Genomic DNA, 19,758 nt, shown 5'->3' with positions numbered 1-19,758 from the left:
CCCTGGCAGCGGCAGGCGGAGGACGAGGAGAAGGACTGGCTGATGGTGGGGTCCGGGGCCGCGCTGGCCATCGGAGGAGACTACAGGTACATCATCGGCCCCTGTGGAGGCCCCGAGGAGGAGGAGGTGGGGGGAGGAGGGGGGAGGAGGAGGAGGGGGGAGTCGATGGGCACTTTACAGGAGGAGCTGGACGAAGAGGATGATGTTGTCATTAATGTCTGACAGAGACTGACCAATCACAGTGCTCCTCCTCCTCCTCTCAGCCGATTGGACCTGTGCCTGAGCTCGTTAGTCAGCTGATCAGAGAGAGAGGCTGACTTTATGGCACTGAGCAGCAGCAGGCGGGTGGAGACGCTGTTGAACTCTGAGCTCAGACTGAAGGTACAAACTCACTCACTGCAGGTGAAAGTAATCTGATTACATTCTCACTCAGTCACACACACACACACACACGGTCCGGTCTCACTGACTCACACAATCAATTCAAACACAGTCTCTGATGGAGACCAAGCAGTTTCAGCCAGTGGTTCATGTTCTGCTCAACAGAAAATGAGACAAAATGCCACTTTAAATACAACAAGGTAGCAACTAATGAGGATTTTCATTATCGATCGATCTGCAGATTATTTTCTCAATTGATTGATTACTAAGAGGGTGAAAAATGTCCATCCTAGTTTCTCAGATTCCAGTGTGACGTCTTCAAATGTCCGACCAACGGCTTAAAACCCACAGATTCAGTTACTGTGCCAGGAAACAGGAAATCTTCACATAGCAGAAGCTGAAAAGTTAATTTTGGCATTTTAACTTGAAAAATCAGTCAATGATTAATCATGTATTTTTCTGATGATCAACTCATCGATTGTTGCAGCTTTATAAACTTCTGATTGAGTAAGTAATTGGTTGATTGAACAATAATGAGGATCACTGCTAAGTTGAGCTGTGTGTTATCGTGGGTAACTGGACTTGGTTGTAGACCCTGAACACGTCTCCCGTCTCATTCCTCCAAGAGGCTTCTTCAGCGCAGCTCTTCTCGGACACTGTCAAGTCTTATTTCACAAAATGAGAAGTAAAATAAACAAAATGGGGAAAAAAAAAATTCTGCAACAGCAAAGTGAAGTTAACAATAAAACCGCTCCAACAGCAGTTCTGAACAGAACATATTAACAGGTTTGATAATGAAGTGGCTCAAACAGCTGCTTGTTCTGTAGCTGAAGATTAAAATGGCTTTTGCTATGGTTATGGTTCAGCTTCAGTCAAACCAGGTTTCACTTATTCTGTGTCCGACTCCTCGTGTTGTCGGGAGCTCGTTTCCGTCTTCGTGATACTTTTACTGTGAAGTCACTTCAGTCTGCAGAGGAAACTAGTCCTTCAAAATAAGAGCTCTACTCAGGAAATGTACTGCACTTCATAGTAATTTTTAAAATGTTTTAATTAAATCTCACTTTTCTGAGAGTGTCACAGACTGAACCAGACTGAACCAGGCAGAAAGGAGCCCTAGACCCACAGCTTCTAGATGTTGAATATTCTGTGCACCGCTGAAGCACATTGTAAACAGAGGTGATCCGGGCCTGAAGGCAGCACCTGCAGTACTGTTACCTGTCTGGAAGCATGGCATCTTGGGGCGGCTGAGGTCGCCTCTTCATCCTTGCATTGTCATGTGATTATAATTCCTTACTTGGGTCATGTGATAACAACTAAACCATCTCCACACCATCTGAGCAAACTTCATGTGTAGACCGAGTCCATGAGGTGTGGTTGAAAGCTCAGGGAAAAGCAACCAGGTGGATGGGTCTTTTATTACTTGTGTATGATTGAGTCCTGTTGATTTTTTTATTTTTATTTTTTATTTTTTTTCCTTTTGTATATTGGGAGGAGCCTGGCTGCGACTGTCTCAGCTTCACTGGTGTCAGGGTTCAGGAGTTCAAGGGATCCTTGGCTTTTCATAGACAACTAACATTTTGGTTTAACTTTATTCAGCTTCAGTCGCCTTTTTCTTTTGGTTTCATAAGCAACATTCATCAGACTTGATGTTAAATCTACAATTAGTAAAGCAGGTTAGTGTGTAGCCTACATCACAGCTTCCTGATGGTGTCCTATAGTAAAACAATTAGTTAAAGAATCAATCACTTTATCAACCTTAAAATTAATCTGCCACTATTTTTGATAAATGTTTCATCTTGTTTTTTCAGACAGAAATTTCAAACATTTGCTGTTTCTTGCTTCTCTGCTTCTTTTCTGTCTAACATGGAACTAAATTAAAAACCAGTAACTAGTCCTCAGTGACACATCTGAAGAAGCCACTTTGGACATTTTTCAGTATTTTCTGAGGTTTAAAGTGAGACTGTGAAACTTCTGCTGACTAACGGCCACGGGAGTCATGTGTAACAATTACAGATGAATGATAATTAATGATAAATGGTAAAATTAATGTAACAGTAGTACAAGTAGAGAAGAGCCAAAGTCACCAAATCGGTTCAACACTGACATCTGCCTAAAGTTTGCCAGCATTAACCACCATAAGCTACTGGTCCCATCAGACCAGGTCACACATCCGCAGCCCTTCCATAATATGCTGTGGAGCATTTGTTTAGTATTTTCTCTACTGTCTGTGTTGATGTTGTGGCTGGAGGATTTAGATTTAGAGCCTCCCTGCATTTCTACTTGAAAAAATACGTCAGGTCACACGGTGCTGAAGAGATGCTATATGGACCCTCAGGTGGTGTTCTGCTCATGTTTTACCATCTATGGCAGAAACAATTAGATGATTGATGCTTTGGTTGAGAAGTAATTGGTAGAAAAATTGGCAGATTAACCGACAATAAAAATGCTCAGCTGAAATTAACCCATTAGTTGATTTACTGAGCATTTTCTTTGTTTTGTTATTTTAAAATGGCACAAATTCACCGACTCTGCCTCCGTTCTGGTTCCAAGTATGAACATGTGCAGGTGTTGGAGTCCTATCACAGTAAACTGAACATCTTTGGGTTTTGGAAGGTTGATGAGACAAAACAAGACATTTGAAGGATTCTGGGAAACTGGACAGTTTTCACTTTGTTCTGTTGGTAGCAGCCATATTAACAGATAATCTGTATTTGCTGTTGTGTTCCCGCAGCTTCCGTGTCAAGACTGTGTTTTGTAGTTTTAAGGCCTTTATTATTTCAGTTTATATTGTGCTTACACTGAGCATTCCACTAAACAAACTTGTGTTAAATATATACACAGTTAACAGAGAGTGGCAGAAATTTGGGGGGAGGTTTACTGGGGGCCCCTGTAGTGGGTTAATCCAGCCATGACTGCTGTTGTAAATATTCATTTGAATTTTCACTTCCACATCTCCAGACTAACACTGATGCTGGTAATTTAGCTTTTTATTAACTTCAGGCATTTGGGGGACCACTGTGAATTGGACTAGACCAGTTTTCCTTTAGCATATCACTGATTTTTACACTGAATAATATCTTGTATATTTGAGTCAGACGTACTGTAAAGATGTAATTATGCATTTTAGAAATCTGGGATGTTTTATTGATCTGGGCTGCAGATGAACTGGTTTATATGTTGGTGGTGTCTGACTGTGAACTGTGAGGCTCAAAGTTCATTTCCTGATGTTTGAATTAAACTTTGCCCGATTTTTGTGTCTGTGCCACTCGTCATGTTGGGATATCAAGGGACGGCATGTTTTAATGTGTCAGATGTTTTTATGTTGTTAAAGTGCCTCACATATCGAACTCTGAATTTATTCAAGAGCAAACTTGAAACTGATGTCTTCCTGTTGTCGTGTCCTTACCTGTCTACCACTGACTTCAGATCTGTACAGAAAGCAGATGTATGAGATTCCTGAGAAATGAATAAAGTGTTATTTGTGTCATATCGATTTCTCTGTGGTTTCATATTGTTACCAACAGCTTTAATCCACTGCAGAGGACGACGTTCAGGCACACCTGAAAAATAATACACCGGTCACTGCTGAAGAGATGCACAATAGCACCGAGGAATAAGTAAGAGGACGGAGTGGGGATTGAGAAAGATACAAACTAAATGGATTATAATCAGTACGTTCGTTTCCTAACATACTTAAAAGTGATCACTGATCAGTATGATCCAAGTACGCTAAAGTATTCACATCTTTTACTTGAGTTTTAGTGTAAAAGTCTCGCATTTCAAAATTTACATAAAAGAACTCAGTATGCAGTAAAATGGCCCCTTTAACTGCTAAAATATATAAGAATATGAATAAAAAACATGCCTGTCATAACTGTGGTGCAGTAAAAAGTATGTTCCCCTTTGAAACGAGGTTAAGTACCAATATAAGTAATGCGGAAACACTGAAGAACAGAGGTGTCAATACCGTACCCAGGTGATGGAGATGTGCCTACTTCCTTTCCATCGCCGCATCAACATACACTTGTTTTTTTTTAACCACGTTAAAAGGTCGAACAGACTTTCACCGGCTTGAATATTCAATTACTTCCGTTACTCAGATCATTAGGTGTTTCACTGCGAAGCCACGTTAAAGAAAACGGGACTGTTTTAAAAAAGAAGCCCGGCTGTTCCTCTGCCTCCGGGGTAGAGCTGCTCCGTTTAACGCGACGTGGGCAACTTGTACCAGGTTAACCCGCACACCTGATCCCGCTCGGAGCGGAATACGGAGCCAGGCCGTTTCTGCGGGACGTGATTCAGACTCGGTGCGGTTCTCGGTCTGGAACAGCCCAGTACCGTGTCAGCAGACAGTCACCTGGCTAATTACCTGGCCGTGAGTTAGCCCGGGAGCTAAGCTAGGTGTCGCTGCATCTTATTTAGCATTTACCTTCATCTGTAGACGAACCGAGGACCGTGGAAATGTGGCAGAATTTAAATAATGGCCCCGGACAGACACGTTCAAACAGACAACCGCTAAAAATGTGGATTCAACTGGCAAAGTCATCAATTATCACTTTGTCCTACGGCGCATGCGCCGCAATCCGCGCAGTCACGGCCTGAATTTGAATAAACCCGGGGCGGTTTACCGTCCGTTACCGTTAACGACGTTATTCTCCCGTTACAGCAGATGATCCCGTAACGGCTGCTCTTACTAAACCGCAACGATGACCTCCGCGGCGACGAGCGTAAAATCCAGCTGTGAATCGGAGTCTGGGCGCAATGAAATCCGTAACTAGCTGCTTAAAGTGGCGGAAGAAGAATTCCCGGTCTGCGGTCAAAGCACTAAAACCCCAGCGAACACGCTCCGTTACTAGCAAGGCCAAGCACTGAAAACGTTACAACAAGGTAAAGAAAGTAAGTAGAATCATGTACGTCAAGTTTCAACAGTGAAAGTGCGCGACGCAGAAAAACGTCCTACACATGATTTCACCAGTCAGGCATTAACGTATAAGCAGCATTTTACTGCTGTAGCTGAGGTGCAGCCGATTTTTAACTTTTCTGTTCAGGACTGCAACTAATGATCACTTCCGTTATGGGCTGAGCTGCTGATCCTCTTCTCCACTAACCTACTGATTGTTTGGTTCAGTAAGAACAGTGAGAATCACAATTTCCCAGAGACTAAAGTGGCTCCTTCACGGTATTTTGTCCAACCAACAGTCAAGTTTCAAAATGATTCAGAGACATTCAAATGATTCAAATGATTCAAAAGGAAAGGAAGCAAATCGTCACATTTGAGAAGCTGGAAACAAATGTTCGGAATTTCTGCATCAAAAATGACATCGAAGCAGTTGCCAATTGATTTTCTGTCCAACCAATTTTCAGCTCAACTCAGCTGTCAGATAAATGTCCTGCAGTAAAAGTACAATGTTTGCATCCGAGTATAAAGGAGCAGGAGAGAAGACTCGAGTAAAGTACAAGCACCTTGAATTTGTACTTGAGTAAATGTCAGAGCCTGTCTGGAGGAAATACCGTCCATTCTGCTACGGCTCAGTTACTGCTTTAAAAAGCTAAAAGCAGCAGCTCCGGCATGTTCCTCCTCCACCGCTGCAGAAAACCACGTGAAAACGGATCACTTTGTGCGTCTGTATCGGTGAATCTCTGTCCGTGAGCTGCGACACCGACGTCTCGGTCCGCGGGCTTCTAGCTCGATAGAAGCGTCATGGAGTCTGAGTTGAGAGCAAACATGGCGGCTGAAATACGAGGTCCAGTCTGAAGAATCTAAATGGGACAAACGCACATTTAAACCGACCACGAACCTTTTATGAAACGCGAACAGCGATTGCGATGAAAAACGACAAGGGAAACTAAAGCTGTAACGAAGCGACACGGTTTAACGTCCATTACCGAAGTTAACCGTTTCATCGCCACGGTGGGTTCTCATATACAAGTAAACCGCGCCGATCGGTGGTTACACGCTTCCGTTAACCGAGCCGGTATCTGGCCGGTTTCCATGTTATGTCTGGACACATTCCCACCAGCATCACGGCGCAGAGTCCATTTCTCTCCGGTAGGATTCAGTAGTGACCCAGTTTGACTTCGACGAAACTACAGAAAACTTGCTGTCGTTGAAAACCCCAGCAGCCCGCGGTCTGTCTGTCTAAGCTAATCCCAGTCATGGCGGCTGTCCTCAGCATCCCGGCGGTTTAAACACAGTCCAGTAACGGTCCAACAGGTAGAGCTGGACCTACGGAGGACACCATCCAGCCGTCCCGCAGCTTTCCCTCCGCCGAGCACGGACGGCCGATTTCCCCGGTGTCGGCGCTCACAGGGGCCGGCACGACTTTTGAAACAGGTGGCGGCAGCAAGATGGCGTCCGAGGCTGCGCAGTACCGGAGAAGACGAGGACGGACGATGACGTGACAGTGAAGGACACCGCGTGCTGTTTTTTCCCTCCTCAGTTAGAAAAGATCCACGATGTCGGAGATGAGGCTTGTACGACGGAAAAACAGACGTTAACGCTCGGATTAATGTTACACCGTCGAAATGCTCGATGTGTTCGAGCACTCAGAAGGTAATCCGTGTGCCGTTGTCAGAGCACATGGTGTGGAGAGTCGGTACAGACCGACGGCGGGGTTTAGTGTTTAATGGGAAGCCATTACTGGGCTCAGCCTCAGGCCTGCTGCTGCCAGCTAGCTCCACTCTCTGTGAGCATCACATTTAACGTAATGCATCTATAGTTACACATGTGGAAATGAACCTAGTCAGTCACGGTTATTGATTGTTACAAGATCCGTATTTTCCTTAATTTAGCCAAACTAGTTAGATTTTCCATTGGGTTAAGTTTACACGTCGCTGGCAAATAGCAAAATGAGGGTCAGTTCATGCATGTATTATGGAAACGTTAGCAATAATGAGGGTGTCTGCAGGTACTGAGAAGTTTAAAAAAGCATTGAAGTCTCAAAAAAGGCCTTATAATTTTTTTTTTAAGTCTTAAATTTCATTTACAAATGTCTTTTTTTTTTATTGCCCGTTGCAGACAGTAACTACAAAGTTGCAGTATTATATTTTTGCAGTTCATCGGGGTCCATGTATGGACAGATTATGAGACAGTGGGCCCCTTAGCATAAACAAGTAAAAAGCCCCCACCCCTCCTACATAGGAGCCCCAGACTAAAAGAGACACAAATCAGTGCAACTTTTGTGTCTGTTTGTGGTCGTTTTGCCTCATTTTGTGGTTGTTTTACATGTTTTTGTGGTTGTTGTTGTTTTTTTGTTTGTTTGTTTGTTTTGGCTATTTGTGGTTCTTTTGTGTATGTCATGAATGTGGCATTATGCTAAACAGACTAGCCACTGGACTCGTTGCCATTGGTTTGGTGTATTGTGGCCATAATCAGGATGTCATCCTTGGGAATTTCCTTCCTGCTTGATCTTTAAAACAAGGAAGCTAGCCAAACAAAAGAACTATCAGCTAACTATCAGTACACATTTTTAAAATGGAGATGAAATGACGAGTGTTGACTCGCGAGATTATAACATTGGGCATCGGTAGCGATTGTAGGCTCTAGCTAAAGGTTCTGTTTTCTCTGCTGAGACTAATGGATTTTACAATATATTTCAAACAGTGAGTCAGGTGTTAATCCATATTTTTTTTAAATCATCAACAAATCCCATGTGTAGATCCAAACCAACCGTATGTTAGTCCATATCTCAACACTTTCTTCCCTTCCCCACTGTCTGTGGCTCTCAGCTCAAATCCCTCTTTAAAACGCCTCACCAATATATAGTTTTATTTTTTTTTAAAGTCTCAATTATTTCCTAAAACAGCTGGACACTGGAGGAAATAGTGCATCTGTTACGGACTAGAAAAATATCTGTACGAAACACTGTATTTGCAACACTTAAATCTAGATAAAATTACATTTGGCCACTATGGGAGAGAGATTCAAAAATTCAAAGCAACATGCACCATCTCTTCATATGTCCGTCATATACCATCAATTTATCATGTATTCATGGCAAACAGTTGCCAACCTGCACATCTAGCAGAAACGGCTGCATGGGCTTGCATCATTCATCTAATTACGTAATCTAGTGGAAATTTTGCATGTTGGTCTCATGTTTAAAATGTTCCCAACAGTCATTTTTTGTTAAAAGTCACAATGGCAACTCGGTGAGGTTGTATCTGTTAAATTTTCAAAATGGCACAAGTCTGAATTCAATGCCGATACGTTAATGTAAAGGCTACAGCAGCACACAGTGAAATACACGGATATTACATGTGCTTCTTGTTCTGCCTTCTTAAGAGCGCGTTAATAAATGTCATTTAATAACCGTATATTAGAGAAAACATTGTAAATGAGCCAAATTTACCTTGTTGAGAGCCCTATCTCGTCACATCAGTCTAAAAATGTGCTTTCATTTATTTAGTTTATCATATGGTGCGAGACAAATGAGGAAAAACAAAGACAATAAAACAACCGCACAATAATAGACCATAACCCAAAAAAGCCCCAAAATGCTTTACATACAACACGAGTGCAAGAAGAAATTAAATGAGTTTGACTGAATGAATAAATTTACATAACTGAGAGATGTTTGAATTCCAAAAACTACATTAACAGGAAAATGAAACCACCAATTTTAGATTCCATGTCTTGGAAGATGTTTTCAAAGTCTACTTTATGTGAACCGGTATAATATCAGTCCATCAAATATCTGGCTTAATTTGGCTTGTTGGATGTCACTTGTTTATCACCAGACACTTCAGTAGTCCTACATATAGCACTGGGCATGGTGCAGCTTGTAAAAGGACATTAGCTGGGAATAGCAGCCCACAGTCATACATAGGAGAGTCAGTGAGAGCTGGAAGGACTCAAGCATAAAAATGGGCCAACCAATCACTGAGATGTAAGGTGCAGACTGGACTGGGAGTGTCGTGGGATCAGCAATACTAGCAACAGTTGGGATGGATATATCTAAGCTCAGCATAACATGTTCCTAGGTCTGCATATCAAAAATGATCAAGTACAGAAAGATGGTATCAAGTTTCTAGTCAGATTTGTCATTTCAGTTTCTTATTCTTTGATCAGAAAGTTTCCATTTTCAAAGTTCTTGTACTGTCTGGCTTCTTCAGAGTAAGTCCAAAGCTGCACTGGCCTCTGGGGGTTGAAAGATAAAAGTCTCTTGAAGTCCGACTACAGCCGACGTCACAGCTGGATGTGGTCAGGTTTTTTCTGTTGTCCCCACATGCAGCTGTGATATAGCTTGATACTACAGTGCCAAACTACATCACTGCTGCACACTTGTGGAAAAAACATGTTATCACCACTGGCAGCACAAGATAGATAAGTAGACTGGGGGAAGTTACTCTAAATGAACAAGTGTTTTGTAGAACAACATGTTTCTGTTCTCAAACCATATTGAGCTTTATGGAGGAGAAGGGTAAAGTGAGAAGTTGAGCTCTGTAGTGCTGTGCTGGGTTATTCCAGCAGCTATGGTGCTGTTTTTATTTTGATTGCAACAATTTCATTTGGATTTATACTTGACGGTAGAGTTTACAGCAGTTTTTAAACTTGTCTTTTTATAGATACAGTGTAGGTTGTAATTTAGAGTTTAACGACAGATTACACCTGTCTCAACATGAGACGGATTGGTCTTAGATTATCAGGACACATTGCGCTTTTATTATGTGCCAATCAGTATCTGTGTTGTTTGCTTTGTCTCATTACTGAATAGAATATTATTACCAAGCAAAAAAAATCTAGTGGTGTGTGGTGAAACTTTTGGGAGAAAAACACGAGCAGCCCTTTCCGACAGTCACAGTTTTTGTTGTCTCCATGTGGTATCTGTGAAGCTGCTGTAGCTCTGGGTTACAATTTGGAGGAGGCGTCAAATACAGTTTGTAACTTTGGTGTAGCCATAGTGGCTACATGAATAAGGTTTCTTACTACGCGGTAACTCTTAATGCACAACTAAAAATCCCTCTGAAGTTTTCTGAACATGCTAGATTCAATTCTACAGCTCAGATCCAGTCCACATACCAATCTGAAAGAAAAACACAGTATATCAATCACTTGAGGTTGATAATTTTACCTTATAATACGCTCAGTTATCCAGGAGCCTTCTGTAGTTGTTTGTTGAAGAACTTTGAGGTTATCCTAATCAGGAGCATTATGACATTTTGGCCTTATCTCTTTTGTTTTTCAGGATGCTGTCTTGAACCATCATACAGATGTATAAAAGGTGGGATCCTAGGGTCCTTTAGATGTCTGGGACCTGTTCATGGCTTCTAAGAAGAAGCAGAAAGTCATGGTGTTCCATCACGAAGGCCCAACCACCCCTGCAGCAGCACCTGCAGCTGACCATCCACCTGCATGCTTTGCTGTTCTTAAACCAGGGAACGCAAGCGAAGGCGGGATGGAACAAAGCACCCGTGTAACCAGTGAAGAGGTAGAGGTAGTAAAAGCCAGCATGTACCCATGCAAGGAAGCCACTGGGACTTCGGGTGAACTTCCTGCTGTGAAACATCCCACCAGTTCAAACCCTCATTCAGACAACCTGTCACCTGATAGCGTCTGCAAAGGCATAAGAGTGACGCTGGACAACAACAGCATGTGGAACGAGTTCTTCAGATGCAAAACAGAGATGATTCTGACTAAACAAGGCAGCAGGATGTTCCCCTACTGCCGCTTTCGCATCTCCGGCTTGCAGCCCTCTAGGAAGTACTCTTTGATCATGGACATTCAACCTTTAGACAACAGTCGTTACAAGTGGACCGGCAACAGCTGGCAAGTTGCTGGGAAAGCAGAGTGTCATGTAAAGAGTCAACCATTTGCTCATCCAGAGTCCCCATCAACAGGTCAACACTGGATGCAGAATCCAGTGTCCTTTTACAAACTGAAGCTCACAAACAACATCTCAGACCAAGAGGGGAACGCCATCCTGCATCCGATGCACCGCTACTTTCCACAACTGCACATAGTCCAAACTGACAAAGCTGCTAAAGACATAAAGCTAAATGGTCCCTGTGTTGTCACATTCACTTTCCCCCAGACTGAGTTTATGGCAGTTACTGCTTACCAGAACTCACGGTTTGCTCAGCTCAAAGTCAACTACAACCCTTTTGCTAAAGGACTGAAGGAGGATGGGTCGAGTTCGTGGGGCCTAAAGCTGAAATTGAACTCTGGCAAAGACTCGCACAAAGACGGAGACTCGACAACCAACGAGCAACATCCTGTGAAGAAGAGCTTGAAGTCTTTGCTTGCAAACCATAAACCTAGAAGCTCAAAAGCAGCGGACTCAAAACCTTCGGCATCAGGTGACCTCCAGAAAAATTCCACTACAAACAAAGATCAGTCAACTGCCAATGTTACCAGGGAAAGTTTGTGGTAAGAGTTCTGCTTTGACAAAGAAGATGGCGTGCTATTCAAATTCTTTGTACCAAACATCAGGTTTGCAAGAGAGTACAAAAATGAAGATCGTATTCCTCTAAATGTCCATCTGCATATTCCATTAAAATATTGTTTTTATGGCTATGCACCTCGTAGCCTGATGGTGTTTTGTTAGCTACTGCATCTCTTGTGCTTCCTTTACCCTTCACCAAATGTGGCTACATGTATCTCAGACCTTCTACTCAATTTACACCTGTGTTTTTGCTTTTACATGGGTTACTTACTAACGCCCTATTCACACATACGGCCTGCAGCTTGCAGGTGTGTGTGGTGTTGAGCGTATGATTTACATATCCAGCTCTGATTGGACATGTATTTCACAGTTATTTATTCAAACCAGGCGATTGCACACACAGGCTTTTAACAGCTGTCATTATTTATTTTCATTAAACAGCTGTTGCAAGCCTAGGTGTGCAACCACTGTTTTGGTAAATTTAACTTGGTTGTGAAGTCCCTCTTTTTGCATGCAAGTTTAAAATAGTTGTTATTAGAAACCACTTATGTATATAAACAAGAATGTTTTGATGCAGAAATATATTGCAGGGACTACTATAAACATAATGATGGTGTGATTGTATGCATCTAAGGGAGTTGTGGACATGCAGAGTTTCAGTCATTCTTCATTTTGTAGTGGGTGGCATTTCAAACGGTGAAACGAATTTGTGGTACTGCTACCTCTGGTGGCAATGGTTTTGCTTAATATTTTGCCATGGTTTGTTCAGCATCTTCCTTGCGATATACACAAACCACTGCCAGATGACTGATCCGGTGCTGTTTCTTTTTGGAACTAATTTGTCCACCTCCATCTTATTTGACCATTTCTGAACACAACAGGTATAAAATAGCTTTTGCGCTTCACTTCTTTGCTCTCTCCAGGCTCTTTCCCTGTTCCTTCCGGATACAAAAACACACATCTCGCCTATATACGCTACACACGCTCACCCGGGAGAGTGGTCTGGGTGGGCAGGCGAGTGCGTGTTACGTATGTATGTGAGTTTTTTTCTTTTTGTGTCTGTGAGAGGGAGGGGGCCATAGGAGAGATCAAGAGAAGCGAAACGCCAAAGTGAGTCTCATGCCGACAGCTTAAAAAAATTATGACAGTTTGTACTCAATGTTCGTGATATAGTCATTTACTAGATCCCACATAGAACAAGCCGCAGTGCATAAAGTAAACTGCATAAAGTATCGCCCACCCCTAATTGCGAGGTTCTATTTACAATGAATGGCAGCCGGTCATGCCTCCAGTGTTAAAATCCTTAGGTGTGAACAAGGGATAGTTCAGTTGAGACAACAAACATTAGACAGATGCATGAAGCTCATTTGTGATTTGCTAATGTGAGTATAAATTTGCAGCACCAATCAATGCTAACATTTATTTGTTGAGTGTATAACTTGGGCTTTGTTCAGACTGCAGGCAAATCGGATTTGTTTCTTCAATTAGTTTTTTGGGACGGACTTCTTGCACTATTAGTTGGAAGCGATCAGATTGAATGTGTGTGTTCAAATATCACCAAACTATGTGGTAACGACGTAGGCGTCAGTAAGAGACTCAAAAGACACTTGAAAATATGATTTTAGCAGCCAGAGTGTCCGGACTGAGACACACATGTAGAGATTCGATTGGAATGGTATTTCAAACCACCTCCAAATGTGGTTTGGATCTGATTTGCAAAAATCGCATTTCATATGATTTTTGGTGACCAAACTTTCTAAAATGAATCTGGATACTACCTGGATATGCCAAAAAATGGATTTGGGCTGGCAGTTTGAACAAGGCCTTTTTGTATTGTTAATCCTGAGTGTACCAAAATTAGAGCAAGAATGTCATAGTTAAGTTCTACAGTATATCATGAGATAAGTGACATGCTTAATAATACTGATGTCACTGATATGATGTCTTTATTGTTTGATTTCCTTCAGCAGTAGTTCACGTCCAGCTCAGAAGTTATTTTCTGAACTTATTCGGGAGGCTCACGTTTCACTGCAACGTTGTAACCTGGAGCAGCTGGGCATCAATAACAGCACCTCTCACAGAAATGAGCTAACAAACACTAAAACCACAGCTGTGAAAAGCAACAGAGAAGATGTTCCCAAGAAAGACAGTATATCTGTCGAAACAAACAGTGAAACATCACCTGCAAAGAAAGGCGAAAATGTTTTAGCAAAGAGGAACATTAAGGAGGACAAGCACCTTTTGAATTCACTGAACTGCAAGGACAATGTTAGGACAGATTATTCTGAGGTCAGTAATGTTGCTGCTGCTCCACTGGTGTCCCAGAACTCTTCTGTAGACCAGCAACCTAAACCCGAGGCTCCATCAGAGGTGAATGTAAAGCAGCATAAACGGCCGGCGCCTCTACCTCTGCCAGCCCTCGCTCTTTTTTTGAAGCAGCATTCGACAAAATCTAAAAAGGCCAAGAGCAAGCCACATTCTCCTCCCCCAGCACTCCCTTCTGAATCTCTGTCTGGATCACAGAGTCCTGCTTCAGCATCTGCATGTCTGCCTTCTGATCATGCCAGCAATGCAACCGGTCCCTCAAAGGATCTCACTGGTGATGTCACAAAATCGGACGACCAGGCCTCCGGACACACTGGTGCAGATGTTTGTACAGGTGAAATGGTTTTGAATGTCATTGGACAAGCAGTTGAAACAGCACTTCGGCCTTCCAGTCCATCATGTCCAGATGCTGTTTCCGCTGCAGAGCGAAAGGGACCAAGAACTGACGATTGCTTGGCTTCCATTTCAGTTGCTGAAAGCCCATGCTCAGACCCAGCAGTACCAGACGGTACTCTAGTATTACCCTACTCAGATGAGCCATTTTGTACCTTTGGGACATCTACATCTACCATTTCCTCAACTCTTGCTACCTCTTCTGCATCTCCCATTTTGTCACCACCCCTTGACACAGTGTTACCTGCCCAGAACTCACCACAAACACCAACCATCACAAAGTCTTCCACACTACCTTCAGACTCACCCTCCATAAAGTCTGATTCTTTGCTTCCTGACCCAGAGTGTTCTTCTTTTGGATTTGAGCCTTTGTCACCTACGAGCTCATCAGAACCTTTGCCTACTCTGCCCGTCTCATTAGCTTTAGAACTCGACTCGGCTACTTCTGAACCAACTCTGAAAGCAGTACCTCCTGAAGAGTTACAGCCAATTGAAGACTCTACCGAATCTGTGTTTAAATGGCATACAGTGTTACCTCCACCTGACTCGTACATAGATGCTTCATTCACAACATTTCAGCCCACATCAGAGACGCTTCCTTTAACGTCGATCACATCATCTTTGTTGCCTTCCCCGACTCCCTCCCACCCTGAAACACAGACTCTTGACACCTCCAAATGCACGCCTCCCCCTGATCCTGCTCCATCATTTCAAGAGAACGAACAGTCACTGCCCTTCCCAGCAGAACTGTCCCCCCTCGCGCTCCAGTTGCCGCTGTCTCCAACCTTTTCTTCATTAGATGGAGACGGATTATCACCCACGCCTTCAATCACAGACCTCGTGCACTTTTTCTCCACCGATGATGACCTTGGAATGGGTGTCGAGTTTTCAAACACTGAGGCAGTGGCTGTTACCTGCCCACCTCCTACTACAATAGAGGCGAATGCGCATGAGCCTTTTCAGCAAGTGCAACCAATCCCAGCCAACAAACCCAGCAAGTACAAGAAGAAGTCCAGGCGGCGAAAGCTTTCCAAGATGGATATGCCTCAGAAGATTGATGACTCCACCTACACTAGCATGCAGCCTAACCTGGAGGAAGTGGAGGAGCAGTTATTTATCTCGTTCACGTCAAAGGTAAAACTAAAGCTGCATTCATGTCCCAATTATTTTTCCTTAGCACAATATGTTTCCCAGGATATCTGCATTTTCTGGATTTTTAAAAAAAAAAGGAACTTTAATCTGGAGTGGAAACCTTGTGGCTTAAGTACAAAACACTCCACCAGGGTATGACAGTCCATATTCTGTCCACCGAGGATTTAACCATGATAAACCGAGTGCTTTATTCCACAACGGCCAAAGTAGAACAGGATGCCACTCGGTTTTCTTACATGCATAGTATTTCAGTTAAACGGCAAAGACCTAAATTAGATAATTCAGTAAAACACAAAGCAAGGGATCCGACGGGCAAGTACTTTGTTCTGAATGAGACTGGAAATATACCTATCTGCAAAGCACCATACTGTCATGTCATTTTTTGTAGGTATCGAATAGACATTCATAGTGTTGACTTCAGTTATTCACATGGAAAATGACAGAAATAGTTGTGTGAAGAATGAAAACAGAGCTGAGAGAGGTGTTCAAACACCGCCTACTTTCTCACCTGCACACAGCTGACCAATCACTGAGTGAGGTGGGTGTGATGTCACAGTGCCTGTTTAGGAAAGATACAAAAAACATTGGATGCATCCCCCCACCGATTCCTCAGCAGTCACAACCTTGCGGCTGTAGAAAAATCTCACCTAACATCTGGGCCGTTGTTTCTCAGAAGTCCTGTAGAAAAGTGAAAATGAGACAAAACTTTCTGACCACATCCTAAACACGATAGCTTATCTATTTCTTTTGCATAAAACTAAAAGCCTAGCTTTAAATTATACAGGTTACATTGTAAACTGTCGTTTGAATCTTAGTGTAGTATTCTCTAAAGCGTGTTTATTTGCATTTTTGAAATCATCAAACAGGATGATTTGTCGATCCAGCTTCCTGTTGGGAGGGGAGATTGACATGGCAAATGTTAAAAATACATCCATTTACATCCAAGTATAAAAGAAACAATAACCTTGAACGTTGACATATTTCCAGCCTTGGGGTTGTACAGGTTCCGAGTCTGATATAGAACTCGAGGAAAGTTGAGCAAAAGAAGAAAGAAGAGATTAAACCCTGGTACAGCACCACCCAGGACAGACTTAATATCGCCCATTTGAAACTATAGACAGATCGCCTATTTACAAACTGTCAAGGATGTGAACACAGCAGGGGGGTAGAAAGTATGTATTGACTATCAGAAGAAAATGTCTGGAAACCAGTATTGTTTCCTATTGCTTAGAAGTAAATTTGTATGCAGCACTCAAACTTTTTTTTTCTCTTTTTACCACACAGCACACTTTGATAGACATCTGTGAGCTCTAGCAGCTAACATGATGGTAGCAGTAATAATTAACACAGACCACACAAAGTTAGCTCTACAGGAAATAAACAGTTAAAGTTAAAACAGTTAAAGTTAAAACAGTTAAAAAGTAATGTTAGCATATATGAAATTCTACCTGCCACACAGGTTAAGAGCACAGAGGCTCTCATTCTGATTATTATATTCATAACAACAGCATGTATGAAAATCCTGCTGTTTCCTCGAAATGTACCGAAGCTCCATAAATGCCAGGTGTGTTTGTGCTCATTAGGTGACTGCAGTGTATAAAGGCAAAACTTCACTCTTAACAGGAACACAGGGTATAATCATTATTATTAATCATCCACACAGGATCATGAAAAGAAACTATGATCACTTGTTTTGTTTTTTTTAAGTGTTATGTTATACATGTTCCACCCAGAGCCATCAGTCTTCAGCGCCTCTGGTCTCTCTTCATTTAACAGCCTGTAATGCCCAGATACAGTTGGAGCTGACTGAACTTAAAATGAGTGTTTCTTCTCATCAGGTTCTGTAGTGAACAATCTACCACTTTCCAGTACTTGACACCATATAAAATCCAAAGATCTGGTTCTGGTCAGGTTTCTGTAGCAAATAATTCTACACTCTGAGGTTTCCTTTTTGGGATAATTATCCTTTACCACCCTTTACTTTTGTTTTTGTGCAGTAAAAGGCACAGAAACATCTCCAATTCTCAGTCATTCTGGTCCCACGTGTGATTTTCCTGCTCTAATGCTAGCAAGGATTAGATTATTATTATTAGTGTTTATTTATTTTTTTTGTACAAAGGGGGAGAGAGGAGATATATGGGAGCCAAACAGGTGTAATGAACTTTGCAGTCTCTACTGCAGAGAACAGTAGCAGGACTCAAGACTGCTGATAATGTCCTGTCTAACTCAATATAATTAAAAACCAAACCTCATATTTCAGGAGGCCCTCAAACTTCACATCGCAGACTCCTCTGAAGGAACTGTCACACCACCTCAGACAACACCTGAAGGTCACCTGCTACCACCTGCTGACACACCTGAGAACGGTGACAACATTATATCATATTATTAAAGTCAGACCATGGTTTAAATCTACATGTTTAATGACAGAATAAGAAGAAGGGTAATAGTTTAATCTGTGTCTGTTTTGTATAGAAAGAGGTCAGTGACATGGTTAGCCTAGCTTAGCATAGAGACTGAAGGCAGGGGGAAACTGCTAGCCAACTCCATCAACAGAGGAAAAAAAAAATGTCAACCAACAGCTTTAGATGTGTCTGAGTTAGTGTTACATTTTGTATCCTGTTAGCAACAAGCTAATCACAGGTCCATCCAGTAATCATCTGGTTTATTTGATTTATACCATGTTCACATTAGTAAGAAAGTAGATCTGATCCTGTCCGAAACTACAGGCTAACTCTGAGGTAACAGAAACTACAGGGAACACTGAGCTAAAAGGAACTGGAAAGCAATTCTAAACTAATGGGACCTACAAGCTAACTTGTAGCTAAAACAAACTAGAAGTTGTCTTTAAGCTACCTGGAAGTAGGTAAGTCTAACAGGACCTAGAAAATAACTCTAAGCTAACAGGAGCTAGAAGCTGTGTTTCAACCATCTCGAACTAGGAGCTAACGTTAAGCTAATAAGATCTAGTAGCTAACAGGACCTAGAAGGTAACTTTTACAGGAACTAGAAACTAACTTGAAACTACAGGACTTACAAGCTAACAGAAACTAGCTGCTAACTTAAAGCCATGTGACTTAGAGGCTCATTCAAAACTAACAGGAACTAGAAACTGACTTTAAATTACCTGAAACTTGAAGCTAACGGAAAGCTAACAAGAATTAGTAGCAAACAGGACCTAGAAGCTATCAGGTCCTAGAGGCTAAAGCTTAGGTAACAAGATCTAGGCTAATGTCCTGGCTATTATGCTACAAACCTCTACCATTATACCACATATGTAACTGAAATAACTACCTTTAACATTGATTATGCTATCTGTTTTGTCTGTGAGGGTTAACAGTTTTCCCCTGCTTCCACTGTTTGTGCTAGGCTAGGTTAACCACGTCCTGGAGGTTGCAATGAGCTTAGCTACATCTTATTTACAGTAAACGGCAATGTGAGCTTTTCTTAAATTAAAATGTGTTGGTGTCCAGCAGAGGGTCTGGAGCAGAGGATATCTGCCTGTGAGAAGATTCTCCTGAGAGACCTGAAGCTGATGAAACACAAACAGGTCATTCACCCTGTGCTGCAGGAAGGTTCGTATCAGCCCGCAAATGTTATAAAATAAGATCTGCCATAAGGGGGGGCATAGAGCTGAAGGGGGTCAAAGATGCTGTGTGAGGTGAATTAGAGTCAAAAAACCATCCTCGTTCTCAGAGTTCTAACTGAGTCAGATCTGAACTCACAGACATGTAACACATATACATATGGTTCAGTGTGACTTCCACTTCCAGAGGACATCATGATCTCTGATGTCCTTCAAGAATAAACCTCTAGAAAATCCACTTAGAAACCAGAGGAAAAAGAAGTTGCAGAGCTTCATTCAGAATCTTCCTGTTTCTAAATTTTTTTCAGTGTCACAGTGATCCAGTGACAGTTGTCTGTACATCCACGGCTACATTGCAAACAGGAGCCGACCACAGCTGATACAGCAGCTTTTAATGGAGACAATTTGACTGAATGGTTTTAATTATCTCTGTTGTCATAATACTTCCCAGACAGGCCTGTATGTTGGTGTTGACATGTTTCCATCAGCAGGAACATTTTTGACTTCAACAGAAATCAGAATTTTCACACAAAAGTCAAA

General features: G+C 42.2%; 1 protein-coding gene across 6 annotated transcripts in view; it reads left to right on the top strand.

The window, feature by feature from the left end:
• Window positions 1-4,965: 4,965 nt before the first annotated feature.
• Window positions 4,966-19,758, top strand: part of mgaa (MAX dimerization protein MGA a) — a 42,665-nt gene continuing 27,872 nt past the window's right edge. For 3 of the 6 annotated variants that reach the window (XM_040136540.1, XM_040136544.1, XM_040136538.1), the window contains exons 1-5: window positions 5,828-6,931; window positions 10,566-11,746; window positions 13,730-15,614; window positions 17,893-17,998; window positions 19,106-19,207. In XM_040136540.1, the coding sequence (XP_039992474.1) occupies window positions 10,641-11,746; window positions 13,730-15,614; window positions 17,893-17,998; window positions 19,106-19,207 (3,199 nt within the window). In that variant the 5' untranslated portion in view covers window positions 5,828-6,931; window positions 10,566-10,640. Of the gene's footprint in view, window positions 5,275-5,827; window positions 6,932-10,565; window positions 11,747-13,729; window positions 15,615-17,892; window positions 17,999-19,105; window positions 19,208-19,758 lie in introns of those variants that run through there. The other 3 variants (XM_040136539.1, XM_040136543.1, XM_040136542.1) reach the window with 3 other exon arrangements.

Source organism: Xiphias gladius, chromosome 10, assembly GCF_016859285.1.
Source record: "Xiphias gladius isolate SHS-SW01 ecotype Sanya breed wild chromosome 10, ASM1685928v1, whole genome shotgun sequence".
Lineage (NCBI taxonomy): Eukaryota > Metazoa > Chordata > Actinopteri > Istiophoriformes > Xiphiidae > Xiphias > Xiphias gladius.
Note: the sequence above shows the minus strand (reverse complement) of the source record. Positions and strands in the feature narration are given on the sequence as shown.